At 42.9% G+C, this 27649-nt stretch overlaps 1 protein-coding gene across 7 annotated transcripts in view; it reads right to left on the bottom strand.

Moving 5' to 3' along the window:
- LOC115156746 (cAMP-specific 3',5'-cyclic phosphodiesterase 4D) overlaps positions 1-27649 on the bottom strand; it is a 60731-nt gene that overhangs the window by 15485 nt on the left and 17597 nt on the right. For 4 of the 7 annotated variants that reach the window (XM_029704386.1, XM_029704392.1, XM_029704391.1 and 1 more), the window contains exons 2-7: positions 6939-7130; positions 6235-6276; positions 5469-5505; positions 3292-3365; positions 1347-1393; positions 939-1060 (exon numbers count right to left, since the gene is read on the bottom strand). In XM_029704386.1, the coding sequence (XP_029560246.1) occupies positions 939-1060; positions 1347-1393; positions 3292-3365; positions 5469-5505; positions 6235-6276; positions 6939-7130 (514 nt within the window). The remainder of the gene's footprint in view (positions 1-938; positions 1061-1346; positions 1394-3291; positions 3366-5468; positions 5506-6234; positions 6277-6938; positions 7131-27649) is intronic. The other 3 variants (XM_029704387.1, XM_029704388.1, XM_029704390.1) reach the window with 3 other exon arrangements.

Raw genomic sequence — 27649 nt, 5'->3', positions numbered from 1 at the left:
AAGTTTCACTTTCTAATAAAAGATGTGGAACGCTACTCACGCTGCGCCTTGGTCCGTCTATTCCAACGAACGTGACAACACTTCAGTATACTTGTACTATATTAAATCATTAACAAAAATGTGTTCTGGTATATTTGCTTCTGTTATGTAAATGACTAATGAATCATTATGTGGTCTTGCGAGACATTGATTCAGCTTTGATCTAACTTTATTAAATGAGCACCATTGTGAGAAGTGGCGCAGCGACACTTCGGTGCACTCCGGCAGCACTAACCCCTGGTCTGGAAGGAGGAGGGGAGAGAGGGATGAGGATGGATGGATGGGGAGGAGATGGGGGATGCCGTTTCAACCACGAAAAAGTTCGACACATGAGATACTGGGAGTTGGGGGAAGGGTGTGGGTCTGGTGGTGCATGCATGCAACCATCTCATTCATTCATGGAATGAGCTTTCAAACGTCAGAAGGGATTGGAGATTTCATTCATATTTCCTAATCGCTGATGGAATTCATCGTATTAGTGGCCTTTCACATTAGCTCAGTCAGGATCAGCACGAAATGCATTTGCAGAGAGACACGGTCACTGGCTTAGTGGGTTCTTTCTAATTTGGGAGGCCACCAAAAGTACATTGGCTGAAATATTGCATAAAAAATCTCTCTCTCTGTATATATATAAAGAAAAAAGTCCTCACAAGGATGGTAAAACAAATACAAATTTGGTGGGGACATTTCTCCGGTCCCCAAAAGGAAAAATGCTATTTTAGGCTTAGGGGTTAGGTTTACTGTTAGGCTTACATTATGGTTAGAATTAGAGTTAGGGGTTAAGGTTAGGGTTAGGTTTAGGGTTTGATTTAGGGTTTAGGGAAAATAGTATTTTGAATGGGAATCACTTGTTTGGTCCCCACAAAGATAGTAAAACAAATGTGTGTGTGTGACTGTACCTTGTTGGAGGCCATCTCGCTGACGGAGTGGCGTGTCTTCAGGGTCTCCAGCTGCTCCAGACACCAGTCCAGCTCGTCCAGAGTCTCTACGGCCAGCTGCTGGAACGGTTCCTCTGTCACACCCACACAAGGACAACACACAAGGAGATGAGCCCACGATTCAATGTGCTTTTAACGTTCAACATTAATTCAAGAATCAATGATTCAATCTAGAATGTTGTCCAATGACGCAAGTCCCCTTTGCGGTTTCTATGGATGGTTATATCATCAGTTCTGTTTAATCAATCAAACAATGATGGAGGCAACCTTGTTAAGATCTCGCCAACTTTTGTAAAGCAAAAAAAACTTTAAACTACTGAATGAATAGTCAAACAAACTCAACCAATCACACACTTCAGAAACCCTCACCTGCTAAGGTTGTCTTGCACATGGATGGTGGGTTACTGCCAGTTCTCCTATGGACACAGATATACCAGTTTGAGTAAAGTTTATAAATATACAGTGAGGGAAAAAAGTATTTGATCCCCTGCTGATTTTGTACGTTTGCCCACTGACAAAGAAATGATCAGTCTATAATTTTAATGGTAGGTTTATTTGAACAGTGAGAGACAGAATAACAACAACAAAAATCAAGGAAAACACATGTCAAAAATGTTATAAATTGATTTGCATTCCCTGTGGCTCAGTTGGTAAAGCATGGTGTTTGCAAAGCCAGCATGGTGTGTGCAATACCAGGGTTGTGGGTTCGATTTCCACGGGGGGCTAGGAAATAAAATAAAATGCATGGTATGAAATGTATATATTCACTACTGTAAGTCGCTCTGGATAAGAGCATCTGCTAAATGACTAAAATGTAAAAATGTAATGAGGGAAATAAGTATTTGACACCCTCTCAATCAGAAAGATTTCTGGCTCCCAGGTGTCTTTTGTACAGGTAACGAGCTGAGATTAGGAGCACACTCTTAAAGGGAGTGCTCCTAATCTCAGTTTGTTACCTGTATAAAAGGCACCTGTCCACAGAAGCAATCAATCAATTAGATTCCAAACAAAGAGCTCTCCAAGGATGTCAGGGACAAGATTGTAGACCTACACAAGGCTGGAATGGGCTACAAGACCATCGCCAAGCAGCTTGGTGAGAAGGTGACAACAGTTGGTGCGATTATTCGCAAATGGAAGAAACACAAAAGAACTTTCAATCTCCCTCGGCCTGGGGCTCCATGCAAGATCTCACCTTGTGGAGTTGCAATGATCATGAGAATGGTGAGGAATCAGCCCAGAACTACACGGGAGGATCTTGTCAATGATCTCAAGGCAGCTGGGACCATAGTCACCAAGAAAACAATTGGTAACACACTACGCCGTGAAGGACTGAAATCCTGAAGCGCCCGCAAGGTCTCCCTGCTCAAAAAGCACATATACATGCCTGTCTGAAGTTTACCAATGAACATCTGAATGATTCAGAGGACAACTGGGTGATAGTGTTGTGGTCAGATGAGACCAAAATAGAGCTCTTTGGCATCAACTCAACTCGCCGTGTTTGGAGGAGGAGGAATGCTGCCTATGACCCCAAGAACACCATCCCCACCGTCAAACATGGAGGTGGAAACATTATGCTTTGGGGGTGTTTTTCTGCTAAGGGGACAGGACAACTTCACCGCATCAAAGGGACAATGGACAGAGCCATGTACCGTCAAATCTTGGGTGAGAACCTCCTTCCCTCAGCCAGGGCATTGACAATGACCCAAAACACATGGCCATGGCAACAAAGGAGTGGCTAAAGAAGAAGCACATTAAGGTCCTGGAGTGGCCTAGCCTGTCTCCAGACCTTAATCCCATAGAAAATCTGTGGAGGGAGCTGAAGGTTCGAGTTGCCAAACGTCAGCCTCGAAACCTTAATGACTTGGAGAAGATCTGCAAAGAGGAGTGGGACAAAATCTCTCCTGAGATGTGTGCAAAACTTGTGGCCAACTACAAGAAACGTCTGACCTCTGTGATTGCCAACAAGGGTTTTGCCACCAAGTACTAAGTCATGTTTTGCAGAGGCGTCAAATACTTATTTTCCTCATTAAAATGCAAATCAATTTATAAAAATTTTACATGTGTTTTTCTGGATTTTTGTTGTTGTTATTCTGTCTCTCACTGTTCAAATAAACCTACCATTAAAATTATAGACTGATCATTTCTTTGTCAGTGGGCAAACGTACAAAATCAGCAGGGGACCAAATACTTTTTTCCCTCACTGTATATATATATAATGTATATCTATATCTACTTTGTATCTCCTGTTCACTTCATTCTTAAAGGATTTGGGGGACATGCAAGTTTGGGTATGAGAGGTGTAGATTGAACTTACTTGCTGGGTTGACGATCTTGCTGATGGGTTAAAACGGCGAAGTTGCTTCTTACCGTCCTCAAACTGGCAAGTACCTACAAGAATGGTAAAGATAAATAGGGTACGTCATCTCTACATTGTGGTAGTTGAGGTCCATCATGTATGAATAAAAACACATACAAATTGTTATTTCAACACTAGATTAGTGGGATTCATATTTACTCTGTGAGTGTTTGTATCCTATCAAATTTGCTGTTGAATGTAAGGTACCTCAATTGTTTGTGTAAAATATTTTTGTCAGAATGCCAAAAGCTACACTACAAAAAAGTACCAAAAGTATGTGGACACCTGCTCGTCGAACATCTCATTCCAAAATCATGGGCATTAATATGGAGTTGGTCCCCCCTCTGCTGCTATAACAGCCTCCACTCTTCTGGGAAGGCTTTCCACTAGATGTTGGAACGTTTCCGCGCGGGTACTTGCTTCCATTCAGCCACAAGAGCATTAGTGAGGTCGGGTACTGATGTTGGGCGATTAGGCCTGGCTCACAGTCGGCATTCCAATTCATCCCAAAGGTGTTCGGTGGGGTTGAGGTCAGGGCTCTGTGCAGACCAGTCAAGTTCTTCCACACCAATCTCGACAAACCCTTTTTGTATGGACCACGCTTTGTGCACAGGGAAATTGTCATGCTGAAACAGGAAAGGGCCTTCCCCAAACTGTTGCCACAAAGTTGGAAGCACAGAATCGTCTAGAAAGTCATTGTATGCTGTAGCATTAAGATTTCCCTTCAGTGGAACTAATGGGCCTAATCCCAAACCATGAAAAACAGCCCCAGACCATTATTCCTCCTCCACCAAACTTTACAGTTGACACTATGCATTGGGGCAGGTAGCATTCTCCTGGCATCCACCAAACCCAGATGGTGAAGCATGTTTCCACTGCTCCAGAGTCCAAATGCGGTGAGCTTTATACCACTCCAGCCAACGCTTGGCATCGCGCATGGTGATCTTAGACTTTTGTGCGGCTGCTCAGTCATGGAAACCCATTACATGAAGCTCCCGACGAACAGTTCTTGTGCTGACATTGCTTCCTGAGGCAGAAAGGAACTTGGTAGTGAGTGTTGCAACCGAGGACAGACGATTTTTACATGCTACGCGCTTCAGCACTCGGTGGTCCCGTTCTGTGAGCTTGTGTGGCCTACCACTTCGCGGCTGAGCCGTTGTTACACCTAGATGTGTCCTCTTCACAATAACAGCACTTACTGTTGACTGTGGGCAGCTCTAGCAGGGCAGAAATTTGACAAACTGACTTGTTGGAAAGGTGGCATCCTATGACAGTGCCACGTTGAAAGTCACTGAGCTCTTCAGTAAGTTCATTCTACTGCCAATGTTTGTCTATGGAGATTGCATGGCTGTGTGCTCAATTGTATACACCTGTCAGCAACGGGTGTGGCTGAAATAGCCGAAACCACCAATTTGAAGGGGTGTCCACATACTGTTGTATGTATAGTGTACCTTATAGGCCCCACCCCCCATACGTCATACATGTCAGAGTCTGGGCGCCCATCGAAATCTTGAGTCAGCACATTAAAAGAGACGGTATCTGGTTTCCTGCGGGTGTCTTACCAGTCAGCAGCCATATCGAGGGAATGCCGTATTAGATTCCTAGCTTGTTCAGTAAAGTGAGTCCAGCTGTGACGCACTTCCCCCGTCATAGGCCCAGCTGCCGGGATGCGCCAGCCACATGCCAAAGGCTGTTCCGGTGGTCCTCTCTACTAGTGTCACCGGTGCCTAGTGACAGCTGTGACTTCACTGGACCAATGGCAACAACCTATTTATAGGTATTCTTTTTTTTTTAAGTCTTAGTTACTCAGCGTTAGTCAGTGTTCAGTCAGATTTATGAGTTATTTCCTTGTTGTGTCGGTGTGCTTAACGAAGGTGAAGCTAAATCTCATTCCATATATCTATTTTTTAAGTATTTTGTATGTCTATTGGCTAGAGAGAGAGAGAGAGGTAAAAGGTAGAAGAGAGACTGCTGAAAGAGCAATGGGCAGGATTCAAACCTATGCTAGCAGCAGTACACTGGTCATGTGCTCCAGTGGCAGCAGCCTAGACCCCGAGACCACCCCAGGTCATTTGGTGAATCATTTGTTTTGGCTGAAAAACACAGGAAAGGGCAGAATATTTCCAAAAACTAACCTGTGCAAATGGTGTCACAATCATGTCTTCTCCATGTCTACAATGGAGAAAAAAAACGGAACAAAATGAGGTTACATCCAGATATTGGTTTAGGCTCTGGTCTTGATGTTTTCAAAGTACAGTAATGGAATCAGTGAAAAAGTTAAACAAAATTGCAACCACTTAGTGCGCATACAATATTTAGGTTAATTCATCCAACATAACTACTGTGGTACTAATGACTACTGTGGTACTACTGAGTACTGTGATACTAATGACTACTGTGGTACTAATGACTACTGTGGTACTAATGACTACTGTGGTACTAATGACTACTGTGGTACTAATGACTACTGTGCACATTACACATTTGCAATAATCCTAATCCTTAATCAGGACAGTTGATCAGTGTCTGTAATAAAACTTCAACAACCTGCAGACTGACATTAAAGCAAAGAAAACAGAAAAAGGTAGACCAGGCCAGGTGAAATGCAGGTCAAACAAAGGATGCCATGCACTGTACATTTTATGAACCGTGAGGTAGGGAGAAATTAAAGTGCAACTGGTTAAGTTACAGGGTTGGGGAGTTATGCTAAGGTATTTTCTTGAAGCTTCACATGCAAAACAAAAATGGCTTTCTCCGGGGTCACAGGAAAAACCTAGGGGAGGGCTAAAGTTTTAGTCACTGGTGCCATGGGGAGGGGACAATGGCTCTGAAACCTGTAATGGAGAATGCAGGACAGGCCTTTGAGGGAACCTAGTCAGTGTTTTGTCAAGTTCTTCTCACCGAGATAACCAGTTGACTTCCCAGTGCTTCAAGCTTTCTTCCCTTTAAAAACAGAGGCAAGAGTTGGTGACCTGCAACCGATTAATCACAAACTAAGGTGTTCAGACACGTGGAAACTGGCTTAAGCTGACAGTAGGCTGGAAAAACAAACGGCAGAAGAAGAAGAAAAAAAATATGGAAGTGGCCAATTTTTCCGACTTTGTCTATGTCTAATCCTACTGAAGCAGAGTTGACATGCAAGCGTGCTGGGATGGAAAGAACTGCTGGTTTCAGTAATAGGGGCTTTCAAACTGGAGGACGGTAGATTTTCCAAACCCGCAGAGCAATATGGTTTAATATAGCTTTTTGTGCTAATAAAACTGTGCTACATAAAAAAAGCACAATAAAGCGCTTAAGATACAGTCCACTTCGTAGGCTCTTTCACAGAATAACTTAAGGGACCACACAAACTACTGTAGTATAAGGGAAAGATTTCAAATTGGCCTAACATGTTCCTCATGCTTTGCAATTGGAATTCCCTTTTGGAAAGCGATCCAAGAAACGACTTGCTTTCCACATACGATTTGACCTTGGAGTGGAAAACCTTGTATCATCAAGGCCTACAGTGAGACATCTCTGCCATGACACTTACCAATAGATATGAGAGGAAGGTGAAAGGTCACAGAGGGAGACATTAACCAATAGGAAGAGGGGGGGGCACTTACAGCTCACTGGCAGTAGAGGAGTTCCTCGAGGGGGCCTTGGGTGAGAGGTCAAAGTCAGAGTCGGAGCGGTAGAGGAAAGATTCCCGGCGCTGGCTGTGGGCGTAGTTGGCCTGGAGCACCAGGCCGGAGCCGGGACTGGCCTGGGGGTCCAGAGGGCTACGCCCCACCGACAATCCATTCTCAACATCAAAACTACGGGGGAGATAAAAGAGGAAGAGAGAAGATGAGGAAATAATTCACTGTTCTCAACATCCAGTTCTCACTCATTTCTTCCTATCATTCATCAATGATCATCATCATAATAATCATGCTCCAAAAATCATTGGAACTTCTTAAAAATGATGCTCTGTCACTCAATAGATTGAACGCACCTTGTGCACACAGCATACACTCACATTTCGTTATCGCACAATACACAAAAGATTTGAATAATTCGCAACAATGCACTTTTCTTTGAGACTGATGTCTAGTCATCACCAAAGGGTCTCAGGTAGACCAGACAAAGGCATCAACCCCCCCCCCCCACCCCTCCTCAACAAATTAAGTTCATTTCAGAACTCCCCCAAACTAAAAATATAAAAATGGCGTCAATCATCGCATGAACCCCTTTCAACAATGAATGTGATTTATTAAAAGCACAGGAAATGGCAGCATTTAAAAAAAGGCCCATCATTGTTCCAAGTCACACCAATAAACCTGATATGAAAGAAAACATTTGTGGTTGAGAGGGCAACAAAAACATATAATAACGCATTGTGGAGTTGGGTACGTCAGAAAACGTTTCAATGGCACTCAGGAAGAACAGTGTATCTGAATGGTGTTGGCTGGTCAGACTGTGGGAACTGGCTATTTGATGACAAGGGTCAGTCTGAGGTAGCTGCTACCAGGACTCCTATAAACTATAAAACCATCTTTATGGCAATTCTATAAACTATAAACCATATTTAAGGCAATTCATATAGATATGAACACATCCATATGGATTCAGAGTACTGCATCTCTGCCATGCGTAGCAAAGGTTGACATGCATGAACAGTTCTCTTTGATAATAACGCATCTCAATAGTCTAAAGGGGCTTCCTTTCCTCGTCTCCTTCCCTTCATCTGCGACAGATCTTAAAAACACAGGTGGATCAAAGGAGCCCCCCCCCCCCCCCCCCCAAATGAATTCTACACTACATATCTGCCCCATCACATCCACCAGCAGAGCATTTTCAGATCTGCGCAGACAAAGGGAAGGAGACGAGATAAGGAAGCCACTGTAGATTATTGAGATGCGGCCAAGAGTCTGCACTGCCTATAGTCGAGGGAACTGGGATGGAGCCACGCATTGATTGGGCTGCAAGATCAGCGTGATGTAGGATTCGGGGGGGTTAAAAATAGCCCTTCAGTATTGACGTGGTAGAATGTGAGGTGGGCTATTTATAGACTATAGACTCTTCAGGTAGAGTGGAGTGTCCCGATGACACCGGGCATGGTCCGTCTCCAGCCAAATAAAGGCATTTACACCTTGATCCACATCTACAGTCCCACAACCTCCGTTACCATCCAAGCTTTGCTCCACTTGGTATGCAGGTTCTGATGAACTCCAGAGCCCGAAAACCGTTTGCAGAAACCGTGGCGGTTCTTGGACAGAGACTGGATGTACCTCGATCCTTTTGCAAATAATTAGTGCGGAGTGATATGAAGGAAAAAAAAAACCTTCATGCTAAAACCGTTATGGAATACGTAATTGAAACTGACCCGAGCTAGAACTTTCCCCGTCGACGTCTCTCGTCTGATGACACGAGGCAATTAGACAACATTAACATCTGTCGTTTGTCCGATGAGCTATTAAACAGTAGAGCCAGTGGTTTCATGGCAAACTCAAACTTTCTGCTCTACTTTGGGAACCCCACTGGAGGGATTTCTTTTGCTGGCAGTCAGGTGCATAGAAATGGGTATGGATACATAATAGATCATTTCAGATGTATACAGTACATACTTCATACATTATTGTGGTCATAGTACATTATATCGCCAAAACACCTGTTATATTGAATATATCACAGCATAAAGTACTATGTCTATATGCAGGAACACGATTTATACAATGACTGTATTTTCTGTTTGCAAAATTGCATACAATGTAAGTAAAAAATGATATCTACACAATATGTTATATACAGTGGCAAGAAAAATGTGAACCCTTTGGAATTACCTGGATTTCTGCATATATTGGTCATCAAATTTGATCTGATCTTCATCTAAGTCACAACAATAGACATACACAGTGTGCTTAAACTAATAACACACAAATTATTGTATTTTTTTTGTCTATATTGAATATATCATTTAAACATTCACAGTGTAGGTTGGAAAAAGTATGTCAACCACTAGGCTAATGACATCTCCAAAAGCTAATTGGAGTCAGCTAACCTGGAGTCCAATCAATGAGACGAGATTGGAGATGTTGGTTAGAGCTGCCCTGCCCTATAAAAAACAATCACAAAATTTGAGTTTGCCTAATGTGAACCATGCCTCGAACAAAATAAATCTCAGAATACGTAAGATTAAGAATTATTGACTTGCATAAAGCTGGAAAGGGTTACAAAAGTATCTCTAAAAGCCTTGATGTTCATCAGTCCACAGTAAAACAAATGGTCTATAAATGGAGAAAGTTCAGCACTGTTGCTACTCTCCCTAGGAGTGGCTATGACTGCAAGAGCACAGTGCAGAATGCTCAATGAAGTTAAGAAGAATCCTAGAGTGTCAGCTAAAGACTTATAAAAATCTCTGGAACATGCTAACATCTCTGTTGACGAGTCTACGATACGTAAAACACTAAACAAGAATGGTGTTCATGAGAGGACAACACGGAAGATGCCACCGCTGTCCAAACAAAACATTGCTACACGTCTGAAGTTTGCAAAAGTTTGCACCTGGATTTTCCACAGCGCTACTGGCATAATATTCTGTGGACAGATGAAACTACAGTTGAGTTGTTTCCAAGGAACACACAACACTATGTGTGGAGAAAAAAAGGCACAGCACACCAACATCAAAACCTCATCCCAACTGTAGAGTATGGTGGAGACGGGGCATCATGGTTTGGGGCTGCTTTGCTGCCTCAGGACCTGGACAGTTTTCTATCATCGACGGAAAAACGAATTCCCAAGTTTATCAAGACATTTTGCAGGAGAATGTAAGGCTATCTGTCTGCCAACTGAAGCTCAACAGAAGTTGGGTGATGCAAAAGGACAACGACCCAAAACACAGAAGTAAATCAACAACAGAATGGCTTCAACAGATGAAAATACTCCTTCTGGAGTGGCCCAGTCAGAGTCCTGACCTCGATTGAGATGAGATGCTGATTGAGATGATGTGGCATGACCTCGAGAGCGGTTCACACCAGACATCCCAAGGATATTGCGGAATTGAAACAGTTTTGTAAAGAGGAATGGTCCAAAATTCTTCCTGACCGTTGCGCAGGTCTGATCCGCAACTACAGAAAATGTTTGGTTGAGGTTATTGCTGCCAAAGGAGGGTCAACCAGTTATTAAATCCAAGGGTTCACATACTTTTCCCACCCTGCACTGTGAATGTTTACACAGTATGTTCAATAAAGACATGAAAACATTTAATTGTTTGTGTGTTATCAGTTTAAGCAGACTGTGTTTGTCTATTGTAGTGACTTCGATGAAGATCAGATCAAATGTTACGACCTATTTATTCAGAAATCCAGGTAATTCCGAAAGGGTTCACATGCTTTTTCTTGCCACTGTACCTGTTTTAGGATTAAAACCAAAAACGTGTCAATCAAATGGAGAGAACAATAGGCAAGCCAAAAATATATATGGCTACAGTAGGCACTCCATTCAATTTGCCATCCACTTCATTCCCTGGGATGTTGCATGAGGACACGACGCTGGTCTAATACAGTGTGTTATGTAATCGATGCTGAAGCCCTCCTCCATTCATATGACAGAATACTATAGATACTGTAGCCACAGAGAGCGATGGGGGAGACACTGGCCGTGACCCCACTCTCCGAGGTTGTCTCAGGGAGAGTTGGGATATGGAAAAAACACATTTCCAATTCCCACATGCGTATAAAACACACTTGTACATGTGTGAAACAGGACAAATATAAGCATCCACAAAAGTATTATTTATTACTATGTAGGAGCACAGACTGTTCAGTGCTGAGATGAGCAGAGAGAGAGAGCGTGAGAGTGAGCGAGAGAGATTCCCAAACTTTCCATAACAAAGCCATCACCTACAGAGAAATAAACCTGGAGTAGAGCCCCTTAAGCAAGCTGGTCCTGGGGCTCTGTTCACAAACACAAATAGACCCCACACAGCAACACAATTAGACCCAACTAAATCATGAGGAAACGATAATTACTTGACACATTGGAAATAATTTACCAAAAAACAGAGCAAACTAGCCTTCCCTGTAGCTCAGTTGGTAGAGCGTGGTGTTTGCAACACCAGGGTTGTGGGTTCGATTCCCACGGGGGGCCAGCACAGAAAAAAAAGTATGATATGTATGAAATGTATGCATTCACTACTGTAAGTCGCTCTGTATAAGAGCGTCTGCTAAATGACTAAAATGTAAAAATGTAGAATGCTATTTGTCCCAAAACAGAGTACACAGTGGCAGAATACCTGACCACTGTGATTGACCCAAAAATAAGGATATGTACAGACTCAGTGAGAATAGCCTTGCTATTGAGAAAGGTCGCTGTAGGCAGACCTGGCTCTCAAGACAAGACAAGCTGAGGTGGAAACTGAGCTGCACTTCCTAACCTCCTGCCAAAAGTATGACCATAACAGAGACACACATTTCCCTCAGATAACACAGACGCACAAAGAATTCGAAAACAAATCCAATTTTGATAAACTCCCATATCTACTGGGTGAAATACCACACTGTGCCATCACAGCAGCAAGATTTGTGACCTGTTGCCACAAGAAAAGGGCAACCAGTGAAGAACAAACACCATTGTAAATACAACCTATATTTATGTTTATTTATTTTCCCTTTCGTACTTTAACTATATGCACATCATTACAACACTGTATATATACATAATATGACATTTGAAATGTCTATTATTTTGGAACTTTTATAAGTGTAATGTTTACTGTTAATTTTATATTGTTTATTTCACTGTTATGTATTATCTATTTCACTTACTTTGGCAATGTAACTGCCAATAAAGCCCTTAAATTGTAATTGAATTAAGAGAGCACAGGTTGTTCAATACTGCGACACATTAGGGCATTTCGCTCGTAGTGTACATACTGAGCGTGAGGGGATTCTATATTGAACGAGGTGGCATTGCTAGGGGCGCTGTGCGTGTATGTACGTGTGTGTGAGAGTGTGAGAATGTGTTGTGTTCTAAAAATACCGGTGCCATCGCTCCCTCTCTCTCTCATCCTCCTCTGGCGGATTCTAGACACTGACTGTATGGCTATTTGTGCATCTGCAGCACGATCGCTTCTGTCTCTGCGCTGCAAAAAATAGCCTCTCCGTGCTGGGAATAGAGGCAGAACATCTAAAAATAGGTTTTCAGGTGAATCGGGCTCCCACTTTCTCTCATTTTCTCTCCTCCCCCCACTCCCATCGCCGAGACCATAGTCTTCCCTTCATTCATAAATATTTATGGAGGGTTTCTATTTTAAACAGATGCCAGGCTAAATTTAGTTTCCATCAAAAATGTCCGCCCACGTCTTTCCCTCGCTGGCACTTGCACAGCTTTTCTCCACAGCGGCTCGGTTCAAAGCCGTCTGAATGGGCCTTCTGATTTAATCATCAGTTTTTACTTTATTTACCTTTCAGTTGAGTATTACAGTGACGCCGTAGGCTACCACGGTTGATTCGCTCGTACATGTTGTGCAGTGCGAGAGTATACATTGTTTCCTTTAGCACACTCTTGGGCTAATTGTTGTTCAATATGTATTGAAAGTACAAATACATTTCTGAAATATGAGTATCATTACACTTGGCACATCGGAAGTGTTACATTAGCCAATTTTCAGGCATATCGACAAAACATGAGTGTATTCATACTGTGATACAAGAACTACTGCTGGACACATGCAATAATGTGCATGTTTGACTAAGTTTCAAATCATGTTCAAACACAAAGATACACACCACAGTTCTACATGTCCAACCTAGGGTTTTGTATGTGGATGCGAGCCACCATGGAGAAATGCTGAATATGTTATCTGTATTTGTTTGGAGTTCAGGGTTTAAATTCAGAGCAGAGGAAGCTCCCATATGGCACCACTATGGCTTCTTTGTGCTTCTGTACTTAAAAAAACTCCATTGTCTTCTCTCATTCCCATACCTACCAGTCATACCCTCAGGCACAAACAAACACAAGTGTGAACAGAAATGAAAAGAGCGGAAAGGAAAACCGTCCAAAACAATCCTGGGTGGGAGTGGGCGTTCAACATAAGATTGGGAACATAGTGAGTGATCGGAGAGCTGTAGTTATTGAACATTTCAATGTGAATGTTTGTTCTGCTTGGGATAGGTTTCCCTCTACTGGGCTTTGTTGAAATCACAAGCCTTGAATTGACTCAACCGAGTGTGCCTTAGAACAGTGGTTCCCAATCTTTTTTAGTTACTGTACCACCAACTGAATTTTGCTTTGCCCGGAGTACCCCTGAAGTACTCCCTCATGAGTCTTTTCAAGTACCCCCTGTGGATAGGCCAAGTACCCCCAGGGGTCCTAGTACCTCTGGTTGAGAACCACTGCCCTAGAACATGGGTTCCCAATCTTTTTTTGGGGCCCGGGGACCCATTTTGTGATGGCAAATTCATCAGGTACCCCATCAAAATCCGAACACAACTCCGACTTTAGCGTGTGCAAAGAAATTGCATACAATGAGTTTTATTATGAATGCTGCAGTACATGGCCAGACTAACCAAGTCTCAGACAATGTGAAATAACATTTTAAAGCCCCCACCCCAACCCCTTTCAGTTTTAAAGCAAATTTTCTGCAACTCTACACATTTTCCCATGGAGAAGAGAGACAATTTTGCAGTTTTAAAGCTTAAATTACAGTGCACTTATTTTCAAACCCCAAAATGTAGGGAATACAAGAAGTATTGAGTTGAAAACTGGATCATTGATGGAATACTGTGGATCCCTGTGAGTCTCCCAGGTCCTGTTGTGCATCGAAGTGTATATTGTAGATCAGGGCTGTTCAATGTCGGTCCTGGAGGGCCGAAGCATTTCTGGTTTTCGTCCTTCTCCTTTTAATAAGGGACTTCAGACCTGGGACACCTTGTGAGTGCAATTAACTAGTACCCGGTAGAAACAAAAAACAGTAGGACCGGAATTGAACAGCCCTATTAATAATATTACATTGTATTGTGTTGTATTGCACCGTCTACCTTCTTCCATAGACCCGTTGGGTAAATGTATTTCATCTGTTGTCGCTAGCAATATTCATTTACTTATTTTTTATCTTGCCGCGGACTCCCTGCAGTACCTCCGCGAACACCAGTTTGGGAACCATTGCCCTTAGAACACGATAGAGATGCTAGTAAAAACTATTAAAAGCTATTGAATATTTATTGTGATTTATTTTCTCTTTCTTCTTCTTATTTTTTGAAATAGGTCTAGTCGTATTGTTCTTTAGTCTCAGTGTTCTTAGCTGTTCCTGTCCATTAGTGTTCTGTATTTTGCCATGTTCTATGTTTTGTGTGGAACACAGGAAGAATAAATGTTGCTTCTTAAAAAAAAAGACCCCAAAAATCATCATTGATATTCTCATGATAAAAGCCCTTCACACATGAAGATTGCATGATACCACACTAGTTCTAAACACACATTTTCCCCTCTGGCAATCAATAAGATATCTTCATTCATTATCATAAAAAATGTAGGTAAGTTACTGTCAGGGCCGTAACTACATATTGAAGACATAGAGTAATCAAAAATCGTATATATAAGGGCCTCCCGAGTGGTGCAGCAGTCTAAGGCACTGCATCGGGTCTAAGGCACTGCATCGCAGTGCTTGAGGCGTCACTACAGACCCGGGTTTGATCCCAGGCTGTGTCACAACCGGCTGTGACTGGGAGTCCCATAGGGCGGCGCATAATTGGCCCAGCGTCGTCCGGGTTAGGGGAGGGTTTGGCCGGGTTTACTTGGCTCATCGTGCTCTAGTGACTCCTTGTGGCAGGCTGGGCGCCTGCAGGCTGATTTCTGGTCGTCAGTTGCACAGTGTTTCCTCCAACACATTGGTGCAGCTGGCTTCCAGGTTAAGAAGCGCGGTTTGGCGGGTTATGTTTCGGAGGACGCATGACTCGACCTTCGCCTCTCCTGAGCCCGTTGGGGAGTTGCAGCAATGAGACAAGATCGAAATTGGGGAGAAAAAGGGGGTTAAATACACACATTATATATATATATATATATATATATATACACAAAAGTATGTGGACACCCCTTCAAATGAATGGATTCGGCTATTTCAGCCACACCCGTTGCTGACAGGCATATAAATCGAGCACACAGCCATGAAATCTCTATAGACAAACAATGGTAGAAGAATGGCCTTACTGAAGAGCTCAGTGACTTTCAACGTGGCACCGTCATAGGATGCCACCTTTCCATCAAGTCAGTTTGTACATTTCTGCCCTGCTAGAGTAGCCCCGGTCAACTGTAAGGGCTGTTATTGTGAAGTGGAAACATCTAGGAGCAACAACAGCTCAGCAGCGAAGTGGTAAGTCACAGTAGGGGACCGCCGAGTGCTGAAGCACGTAGCGAGTAACAATCGTCTGTCATCGGTTGCAACACTCACTACCGAGTTCACTCACTAACTCCCTCTGGAAGCAACGTCAGCACAATAACTGTTAGTCAGGAGCTTCATGAAATGGGTTTCCATGGCGCTACAGCATACAATGACATTCTAGATGATTCTGTGGTTCCAACTTTGTGGCATGAGTTTGGGGAAGGCCCTTTCCTGTTTCAGCATGACAATGCCCCTGTGCACAAATCAAGGTCCATACAGTAATGATTTGTCGAGATCGGTGTGGAAGAACTTGACTGGCCTGCACAGAGCCCTGACCTCAACCCCATCGAACACCTTTGGGATGAATTGGAACGCAGATGGCGAGCCAGGCATAATCGCCCAACATTCGTGCCCGACCTCACTAATGCTCTTGTGGCTGAATGGAAGCAAGTCCCCCGCAGCAATGTTCCAACATCTAGTGGAAAGCCTTTCCAGAAGAGTGGAGGCTGTTATAGCAGCAGAGGGGGGACCAGCTCCATATTAATGCCCATGATTTTGGAATGAGATGTTCGACGAGCAGGTGTCCACATACCTTTGGTAATGTAGTGTATATATCAGCAGTTTTCCTCGTTTTGTGTCACTCACTGACAGTCACTCAACTAGCCCAACTCAGTAAAAAAAAAAAGGTTGGTAAATTAGTGTAGTTAGTCTAGACAGCGATCTAAACTTGTAGTAATCATTGCCAAATTACCGACTGGGAAACCAGGGCACATGACCAGGTGCCCTGACCTCCAGGGGGGCCCATTGATTTTGTTAGTCACTCTCACTCAGATATCATATTATCATGGCATAAGTAATGGCAAAATGTGTAGAATTGCAGGAAAGTTGCTTTAAAACTGCAAAAATGTCCCCCACGCCATGGCAAAATGTGTAATTGCAGGAAATTAGCTGTAAAATTGCCACACATTTTTTTTATTTTGTAAAGCCAAAGGAATTTGTTTACTTTTTTGTTAATAAAATACTTTTTGTGCTAACAGATTGTTATGTACGTATTAAATGATCGTTTTTGATCCCAGGGTTGTGTTCATGTGAGTTAACGTGTAGCGGCTAATTGTAAAGCTAATAGGCAATGTGTTTGTAAATCGACTGAGGTGAATGAAGCTACAGCAGCCAAGGTAATAATGATCTGCGGAAATTTTTGCTTGTTTTTGCTGTTCTCCAAACAGCATTTAGAGTTTTTAAATTGTATAGAAGAATCCCCACACCCCAAACGCCACCCCGCTGTCCGGACCTCACTAAAACAAACCCTGGTTACGGCCCTGGTTACTGTGCAATCCAAGAGCTTTTGTGTACAGAACCGCATTAGGCTGGGGGCCAGACAGACAGACATGAAGACAAACCCACAGGAGCAAATACCATGTTTCTCTGAAACACACCTGTTTCTCTGTTCAAAAGCTCACATTCCAGGCGGGAACCTTTCCAGAAAGAAAAGGAGGCGTGTTACTTAATATGCTGCCTGGTAAGTAGGCGTGATTGATGTCAGCCTGTCAGTAGGTTGGCTACCTGACACCCCGCCTGCGTCACTGCATGTCACAGCTGCGTCAGTTCCAGCTGGAGAACATTAAAGCACTGGAGCGCTCTGCCTGCGCTGCGGGGGGTCTACCTCGTCCCTCTGAGGCACGGTACGAGTGTTGGAGAGAGATTACGAGAGGCAGAGGAGAGTAAGAGTAGCTCCGAAAAACCAAACCAGGCCAGGCCTGTCATCTGACTCCTCATCCATCATTCTCATCCACAGAACTCTCCAGACATACACCCACTGTATAGTTAGTTACACCAGATTCCAGCACCGGCTGGCCGATTCATAGGGGCTTTGAAACGAAGAAGCTCCCACTAACTGCTTATAACGCTACTTGCAGAACTTGGTAGGCTATTGGTTTACTTTACGGTCCTGGTAATGGTGTTAGCCCAATCTTTACTATAAAACCATGTCGTAATAAGGGACACGATACCTTTGCTACCTAATGTTACTTGTGAGAATTCACCGCAATTGACAACTACCTACTGCTAAATGATGGGCAATGAATCCCAAAGAGGAATTATTTGGTAATCATCATGAAATTACTATTTTACCATTTCTATGTCATATCTGGTAAACAGAAGCCTGTCAATTAAAGCCGAACTCAGTGTCTCACTTTTTTGAAGCGAGAAGTGCTAACTCTGACAAGGGTTCGTAAACAGAAATTAGCATTGTCTTGTTATAAACTCCACTGCACCTGCAAGGGTACTAAAGAGCAACACCACCAATGCTATATGGGATCCGTGGAACATTCTGACCCTAACCCTTACCAGAACCATTTAAAATGTAAACTTCAATGGGGGTAGGGATGTCCCAAAGATCACAGATAGCAAGGACCCCTCAAAGAGGGAAGGTAGGCAGGAGGAGGCGAGATCAGCTGAGACTATTCTAGCCAATGAGAGGGAACATACGCATGTGAACAACAGGCACAACTAATGAGCGCTTATCTCACGTGGACAGATTTTGGGCGGAGTAAGTCCTCTTGAGTCGCCTCTTCCTCTCTGGCAGGACTTGTAACATTCTGACTAGACCGGGCGTGTGCGCCATTGCGCGCTTGTTGATTTTGTCCACCCACACTAGACACAATCAGGACACACAGGTTGAAATATCAAAACAATATATTTGGGGACAGGTCAAAAAGCGTTAAACATTTATGGCAATTTAGCTTGCTAGTTTGCTGCAGCTAGCTAATTTGTCCTGGGATATAAACTTTGGGTTGTTATTTTACCTGAAATGCACAAGGTCCTCTACTCCGACAATTAATCCACAGATAAAAGGGTAAACAGAGTTAGTTTCTAGTGATCTCTCCTTCTTTGGACTTTATATGGCGGTTGCAACCAACTTTAAGGTGCATTACCACTGCCAACTTGACTGGAGTGTGGACCTCAGTTCATCTTTCAATCTCCCACGTGGGTATATGCTCCTAAAACCCATGAGGAGATGAGAGAGGCGGAACTTGCAGCGCATCAAGCGTCACAAATAGAACACAGTTCTATTTTAGCGCCTGGCTACGCAGATGCTCGCGAGCAGTTTGGATGAAATGATTGAATAACATGTATGTGTACATTTATTTTGCAATGCTCGCGCTCGCAACGTGGGCGGTGCGGCCAGCATGTCAGGCCAATACAAAAGAAGAGCCGTGAGCAAAGATGTTATTACACAAGCGTGTCCACTCAGTGAAAGCTACCGTGAGCAGAAAAGTCTCCTGCATAACTAAACTTTCTTCTATGTTTCAGTTTTTTTCTCATCAGTAGCGTGTGAAATAATGTTGTGGTCCTAAATCCACTGACTCCAGACAGAAGGAGAGTGTGACTAGGGCGATATGGCCAAAAAGTCATATCTTGATTTTTTTCAAACCTATGGGCGATTCACAATATACAGTACCAGTCAAAAGTTTGGACATGCCTACTAATTCAAGGGTATTTCTTTATTTTTTACTATTTTCTACATTGTAGAATAATAGTGAAGACATCAAAACTATGACATAACACATATGGAATCATGTTGTAACCAAAAAGGTTAATTTGGGGAATTTCTTTGAGCCAGTCAGTTGTGTGACAAGGTAGAGTTGGTATACAGAAGATAGCCCTATTTGGTAAAAGACCAAGTCCATATTATGGCAAGAACAGCTCAAATAAGGAAAAAAAATCGACAGTCCAAAATTACTTTAAGACATGAAGGTCAGTCAATACGGAATATTTCAAGAACTTTTAACGTTTCTTCAAGTGCAGTCGCAAAAACCAACAAGCGCTATGATGAAACTGGCTCTCATGAGGACCACCACAGGAAAGCAAGACCCAGAGTTACCTCTGCTGCAGAGGATATGTTTATTAGAGTTACCAGCTTCAGAAATTGAAGGCCAAATAAATGCTTCACAGAGTTCAAGTGACAGACACATGTCAACATCAACTGTCCAGGGAGACTCTGTGAATCAGGCCTTTATGGTAGAATTGCGGCAAAGAAACCATTCTAAAGGACACCAATAAGAAGAATAGACTTGCTTGGGCCAAGAAACACGAGCAATGGACATTAGACCGGTGGAAATCTGGCCTTTGGTCTAATGAGTCCAAATTTGAGATTTTTGGTTCCAACCGCCGTGTCTTTGTGAGACGGAGAGTAGATGAACGGATGATCTCTGCATGTGTGGTTCCTACCATGAAGCATGGAGGAGGAGGTGTGATGGTGTGGGGGTGCTTTGCTGGTGACACTGTCTGTGATTTATTTAGAATTCAAGGCACACTTAACCAGCATGGCTACCACAGCATTCTGCAGCTATACACCATCCCGTCTGGTTTGCACTTAGTGGGACTATCATTTGTTTTTCAACAGGGCATTGAACCAAAACACACCCCCGGGCTGTGTGAGGGCTATTTGACCAAGGAGAGTGCTGCATCAGATGACCTGGCCTCCACAATCACCCGACCTCAACCCAATTGAGATTTTTTTGGGATGAGTTGGACTGCAGAGTGAAGGAAAAGCAGCCAACAAGTGCTCAGCATATGTTGGAACTCCTTCAACATGGTTGGAAAAGCATTCCTTATGAAGCTGGTTGAGAGAATGCCAAGAGTGTGCAAAGCTGTCATGAAGGCGAAGGGCGGCTACTTTGAAGAATCTCAAATATATTTTGATTTGTTGAACACTTTTTTGGTTACTACATGATTCCATATGTGTTATTTCATGGTTTTGATGTATTCACTGTTATTCTACAATGTAGAACATAGTAAAAATAAAGAAAACCTTTGAATGAGTAGGTTTGTCCAAACTTTTGACTGGTACTGTAGATCTAGATTTTTATTTATTTTTATGTTGTCTCTTAAAAAAGCATTGTTGGACTATTGAAGGTCAAATACACTGCATTTCAAACAGTCAGCAATAATCTAATGAATTCAGGGCTTGTGAAGTTATACCTAGTAAATATAAGCCTTCCACAACCAGAAGACCTGCTGACAATTTTATTATTTTATCAAAATAGTTTAACCTGCTTTTTTTGTGCAATAATCACTAACCTGGCTTTCAAGGCTGTCTATGAAAATGTTATTTTTTGTTACAAATTTAACTGGAACCATGCATAATGCACATTCACTAATAATTACTAATTTCTTGTAGCAGGCATTATGCCATAGAAAATTAACACAGGTCTCATCAACACTCTCTCAAGCCCACGTGCTAGTGATTAGCCAGCTAATCTTTATATTTCACGTTTAGCCTACTTGGATCTATACTGAACAAAAATATAAATGCAACATGCAACAATTTTAAAGATTTTACAGGGTTACAGTTCATATAAGGAAATCAGTCAATTGAAATAAATGAATTAGGTCCTAATCTATGGACTTCACATGACTGGCCAGGGGTGCAGCCATGGGTGGGCATAGGTCCACCCACTGGAGAGCCAGGCCTAGCCAATCAGAATGAGGTTTTCTCCACAATGGAGCTTTATAACAGACAGAAATACTCCTCATCACTCCCCACCCCCTTTTATTGTCCCCAGCATAAAGTGCAACCTTGTAATGATCATGCTGTTTAATCAGCTTCTTGATTTGCCACACCTGTCAGGTGGATGGATTATCTTGGCAAAGGATAAATGCTCACTAACAGCGATATAAACACATTTACGCACAAAATTTGAGATAAATATGCTTTTTGTGTGTATGGAATATTTCTGGGATGTTTGATTTCAGCTCCTGAAACATGGGACCAACACTTTACATGTTGCATTTATATTTTTGTTCAGTGTATTTGCTAGCTAACAAGGTTGAAAAGTTGAATTGTTATGAACACACCCTTCTGTCATTCTCCAAGTGATTGAACAGCATGCTAGCCTGTCCAGTTTGTTCAGATGTTGAAATCAAGTGGCCTACCTTATTTCTCAGAATGAGAACGAGTTGCCATTTCCCTATATAAATTGTGTGTTTACGCTTATTGCACATTTATAAAACACAGACTAGACAGCTTGTATAACAGTCTTTGGCAAAAATGTTGCTAGCGGTACGTGGTACCCCAATGCCGTGCGTGACAAACTGAGCCTTCATTTTCCATAATCAATGTTCATTGACACTCGTTTTAGTAGTGTCTGCAATGCGTGCAATTGGAGTAGTTGGGACATAAAAAGGGTATCGTTAGAAAAATTAACATCTCCTCCTATTACAGTAAAATAATGTCTCAACGTGTATTGGTGTCCATATGACCCATTCTGTTGGACCAAACGTCAAATATAAATAGCGAGTTGAAACCGCTTGTCAGAGAGGAAGATGTGATCTCTCGACTGTGTTGGAGTGAGATGCAGGGGGAGAGGCTTGGCGTGTGTGTAGACCATAGAGAAAGAGGCGAAGCGAGAGCTAAAATCTGTCAACAATAAGGCTAATGCATGTAAATGGTAAGGCGCACACAGTACAGATGGAGCAAAGGAGACGAGGCCAGAAATACAACATGAGAGCAAGCGGACATAAAGGCTCCTAAAAACGAAAAATAACAAAACCTTGACTATTGCGTAACAGTCACTTAAACGTTGCGCAAAAACATACATTCAATATATCGCCCATCCCCAAGTGGGACTTTGTTTTGTTTCCAATGTACTGCCTTTCCTGTGGCATTAGACGTGAGGGGTACTGGGGTGAAACTATAGGCCTGTTGGATTAAGACACTCCCTGCCTACTGAGGTTGAATAACCAGTCTCCTGGGATAGTTCTGGTTCAGCCTGTCTGGTGTGCGTGTCTCCATTGTTCCCAATCAGACATTAGAAAGGACGTGACCCTCGCATGTGGAATGGGCTGGTACCAGGAGAGAGTATCAGCTCAGAGAACATAATTCATTTGCTGACTCTTTATTTTATGATGAATGGATTATACAGTATATAATGAAAAAAATGTGCATGCTCTTAATGTATTTGTAACACTTAATTTGAAGATCTGCATATAAACTAATCATAAACATTAGTACATAGTTTGTTTACTAGTAAATCAAGTAAACACATGTATAAGGCCTGTTGTTTATGATTTGCATATGCTAATAAGTACATGAACAAAGAGTTAATTAATGGCTAATAAACGAAATGGTTTGTGAGCAGTTTACCCTCAAATAAAGTCATATCACCTATTTGTTCATGTGATTTTGCACGTCTTAGTGCAGGAAAGAGGAGAAGCAGCGAAAAAGTATGAAAAATCACAGTCTGGGTGGTCTGTATAATCAGCCCGTGTGCATTTTGGCTTGCCTGCTGATTGGTTTTGCATACATTTCTGGCTGCACTCACTTTCACTGCGTTTGTATAACTTTATTGGGCGACTATACTGTAGGTTCTCTATATTGCTGCACGTTTCCATGGACCTTAGTCTTAATTTGGGTACATAACATTCTAGAACTCACTTACTTGAGATTTACCAATGAGTTTAACTTCAATGGATCCAACTCGTCAAATTTGGCATGCCAAGGACCTGAGCATTAACCGCAGAGCAAGACATTACAAGACTTCCCAGTAAGATAGAAATATAGGCAAACAAATAGCACTGTCACGCCCTGACCTTAGAGAGACGTTTTATTTCTCATTTTGGTTAGGTCAGGGTGTGATATGGGGTGGGCATTCTATGTTGTCTGTTTCTTTGTTTTTGGCCGAGTATGGTTCCTAATCAGAGGCAGCTGTCTATCGTTGTGCCTGATTGGGAATCATACTAAGGCAGCCTTTTCCCACCTGTGATTGTGGGATCTTGTTTTTGTGTAGTTGCCTGTGAGCAGCCCAGAACGTCACGTCACGTCACATGTTCTCCTGTTCTCCTGTTTTGTTGTTTGGTGAGTTTCATCTTCATAAAAAGATGTTGAATTCCATGCACGCTGCGCCTTGGTCTATTTATGATCGGAAGTTTGAAGATCGCGAACGTGACAAGCACAACTCCAAAGACAGCTAATTAACTATTGTGTTTGGGCTACGCACGCACGCACACACCTTGCTGCACAATACATCCCTATGACTCTATAAACACCGCTGAGATAGACATCTGGTGTTCTGGGACTGGTAGTCCACGGCTGTGCTAGCTCATGTTATGGGGATTCGAAGGAACCCAGAGGAAGTGTGCTCCTAGTTCTCTCTGATTGGTTTAATCACCGTTTCCAAGCACAAGCCCTTTCCTCAAACCCCCAAATAAAAACAATTCGTATTGGCACTGGGACACCCGGAAGAGATGTATAACCCATACAGTCTGATAGGTCTGGTGAGGACATATTACATACAGGCCCCTTTGTGAATTAGTATGTAGTGTGTAATGGCGGACAGTGTTACTGACCCAACACGGGCCTAGCCTCACCGACGCATTGAAACATAAATATGACATTAGGCACATAAATAAGATACTAATACTGACTAAAACAAATAAAAGCCCACGCAAACAAAGTACGTAAGCACAATTCTGCTCCAATGAACACCTCTCGCACAACAGCGAATTGTAAAGAGGACGGTTGCTTAGTTCGGCAGGGCTAAAGGCTCACTATAAAAGCCGCCGAGTCGAAAACCTCTGAGTCATAATTCATAAAAAGGGCCTTCTAACTACAAACAGAGCAAATGGGGCGCATCAGTCTTTCCATGCTGGAACCGTGGAGCTGTTCCGGGGCTGACCTGGGCTACGAAAACAGGAGGGTCTCCTGTGGGGCAGGGACTCAATGAGGACTCTCTCTCTGTTATCCTCCGGGATCGTTTTGCACTCAAGAGAAAACATTAGAGTGAGATGAGAGGGGAAAGGGGCTCGGGGTATTGCAGTGTGTGTTCCAGGGCTGAGGTGAAGGGAAGGGGAGGCAGTCTGGAATAAACTGATGACTGGAGTGGGGAAAAGTAGTAGAAGGAACACAGCTGGGATAGGGATATTATTACTGTAAACGTCTGCAATGCTATGTGGCATTATTGACCAATTTACACAGGACCCATTCGCATATGCGCTAATGGTCTAGTATTTGCTATGGCACACATTCACGCTTTCTATGGAGCGGCTTTAAAAGCGTTTCACATCTTCTTGGATCTGGAGATCTCCTTAGTGGACAGTTAAGTCGGGGGTATTAGGAAAGGATCCACTATGGCGAGTCATAAGAGTTATTCAATCATGACAGAACCCTCGGTGAGCTTGTAACTAATGACCCCGCAGCACACCATAGGAGTGCTTCCCAATGGCACCAAGACCTCTGTCTGTGAATAGATGAATGCCTGTGAGGATCTCCAAGACACACCATTACAACCTACTCAGAAGTGATTTAAGAAAAGTTTGGAAATGCCTCTAGACACATTAATAACAACGAGTCCTCTCCTGGCTGTTACCGGCACCTCCCCTGCCAGAGGAATGAGTTATAGGCTATTCTGTGGAAAAGGCTTGATGACTTTATAATCTGTGTAAATGAGGTGTTTCAGGTACTAGATAATGGCTTGAATTATTTTATCAAGAGCACATTGATGTGACATGCCGTGGAATTAATCACTTGTCAACCTTTGTTTCAAATGCAGTACATTCATCTAATCTAAGCAATTTGTCATGTGTTCTTAGAATGCGTTTCTATTTTCTGGCCAAAATAAATTTTGTTTGCAACTTTGCATTTGGCCACAAAAACAGCACCAGCCCAGACTTCATATTATCTAAATTTGACATATCAAGCATTAATGTCTTCCTTTTCCACTCACTTCAAGTTGAGTTGGATGAGGGGGTTGATGTATTCAACTCTCTGTTCCAGGAAGTAGGCCTACTGTAGAATACTGGGGATCATGACTAAAGCACCCTCAATTACCTCATTCACTTACCACTAGCCAAAACTGTCTGTGCCCCAAACCCTTTACTCACATGAAATTACATAACACATAAATCAAACCTCCGGTCCAACACCGAGCAAACGGAGCAGACACACAAAGCTCATACGTGTGTTGTGTCAATGTCTCATTTAGAAACAATCCTAAGGCTCCATTAAATGTTTCCACTCCCCCCTTTCCCCCCCGTGCCATTACTTGCATAAATGTCATTGCCGCTTCATTTTTTAACTTGGCCTTTTACTTGAGTGTTGAGGGAAATTAAATTAAAGGGCCTTCGACAGACAGCTGGGTCTGAACGGTGGAGGAAACGGAGGATGGACGGCATGGCTAAAACAGATTTAATAAACGAATGGATTTAATCAACTGGCTTTTTGCCTTCAATTTAAAGTGAGGATACACCGTGACTGCTCGTCTGCCTCCCTCAAGCGTATTACTGCGGCTGGTAATAAGGTTTTTAAAGGGTAATGGTGTGCTTCTCTAAATCAATTTATACGATAGTTTGCTTATGTATGCAAATCAACCACAGACGTAAACGTACAGCCGGTGTCTGTTTAAAAAAAAAAAATGTTAAATAGATTTTGAAATGAATAGAGTGAGATTGATCCGTGTATCATAAACTGGACGTTCACAGACCGTGACAGTGAATCGCCAGGATTCACTCTGGAATTCCAAGAAATATTCATCTTCTTTCCTATCTTCGAAAAAACCGGTGGTAGGCTACTAGGTTCTACGAATAACACAAAATATCTCCCCCCACCCCCATCAGCTGAAGTATGCTACCGCAGCTTTCTTCAAGAAGAAGAAAAGGTGTTATGTAGGGAAGCAGATGTACCCAACACTTCTACGTCTTACCTACTCATATCACACCTCATCATAACATCATGCGAAACAGAAAATATAGCATAACATGACAGATCTCCACTGTAACTATTCCCCAAGTTGTTGCTGTAAATGAGAAAGTGTTCTCAGGCAACTAAATTCAGTCAACTGAATAAAAAAATATAACGATAAAAAAAAAAAAGATGTATCTAATTTCGGTGCAGTAGAGCGGAATGTCTCAACTGTAAATCAGAGATAGTCGGATCTCAACCTGCCGCCGGTGGGGCGCGAGACGGGTGTCTGATGTCAGACTCATTTGTATCCATCCTCCCCTTACAGTTCCACTCCTCACAAGCCTCTCTGCTTATGTCTGAAGATGCACCCATACGGACAATCTACATTCACTCGGCCAGTTTATTAAGTACACCACCAGTTCACGAAAGTGCATCGGTCCCGCAGACAAAGTTGCCATCAAGGCATTCAGTTACTGTTTTATTGAATGTTAAAATGGGCAAAACGAATCACCTAAGTGACTTTGAGCGTGGTATGATCGTCGGTAAGGGGCGCTGGACCCAGTATCTCAGAAATGGCTGCCCTCCAGTGCTTTTCACACACAACAGTGTCTAGGGTTTACAGAGAATGGTGCGACAAACACATCCAGTCAGCGGCAGTCCTGTGGCGAAAACAGTTAGCTGATGAGAGAGGTCGAAGGAGAATGTTATGATTCGTGCAAGCAAACAAGCAGACCAAAACACGCGATCAACGCGATCAAAAACACTAGACAATTGAGGAGTGCAAAAACATTGCCTGGAACATGCCAGCAAGTTCAGTTTACTTGAGTGACCTGCGCAGTCCTCAGACCTCAACCCAACAGGGCATCTTTTTCAGATGAGATGGAACGGACTGTTTGCAGCATGAATGTACCGACATCCAAAATATGCAGCAACTGCGTGATGCCATCGCGTCAGCATGGACCAACATCCCTGTGGAACCTTTCCGACACTTTGTAGAATGCCCCAAATAATTCAGGCTGTTCTGGAGGCAAGGGGGGGGGGGTCTAACCCGGTACTAATACCTAATAATCTGTCTGGTGAGTGTATGTGAGGGAGTGCCTGACCTGTAGTGTAAAACCCTGTATCTCCTTCTCCAGCTGCTTTAATGACACTTTGTATGCTTCTTTATGAGAATAGATTGGGCTGAGAGGGTCACTCCAAGTAAAGAGTAAAGCTCTTGGTGATTCGACATCGGCACTCTTGCAGGTGATGAGGGATTAGATTACCAGGTAGCCAGCGTATAAAACCCTCCATAG

This window comes from Salmo trutta, chromosome 21, assembly GCF_901001165.1.
Source record: "Salmo trutta chromosome 21, fSalTru1.1, whole genome shotgun sequence".
Taxonomy (NCBI): Eukaryota; Metazoa; Chordata; class Actinopteri; order Salmoniformes; family Salmonidae; genus Salmo; species Salmo trutta.
This window is presented reverse-complemented; position numbering and strand designations above follow the sequence as displayed.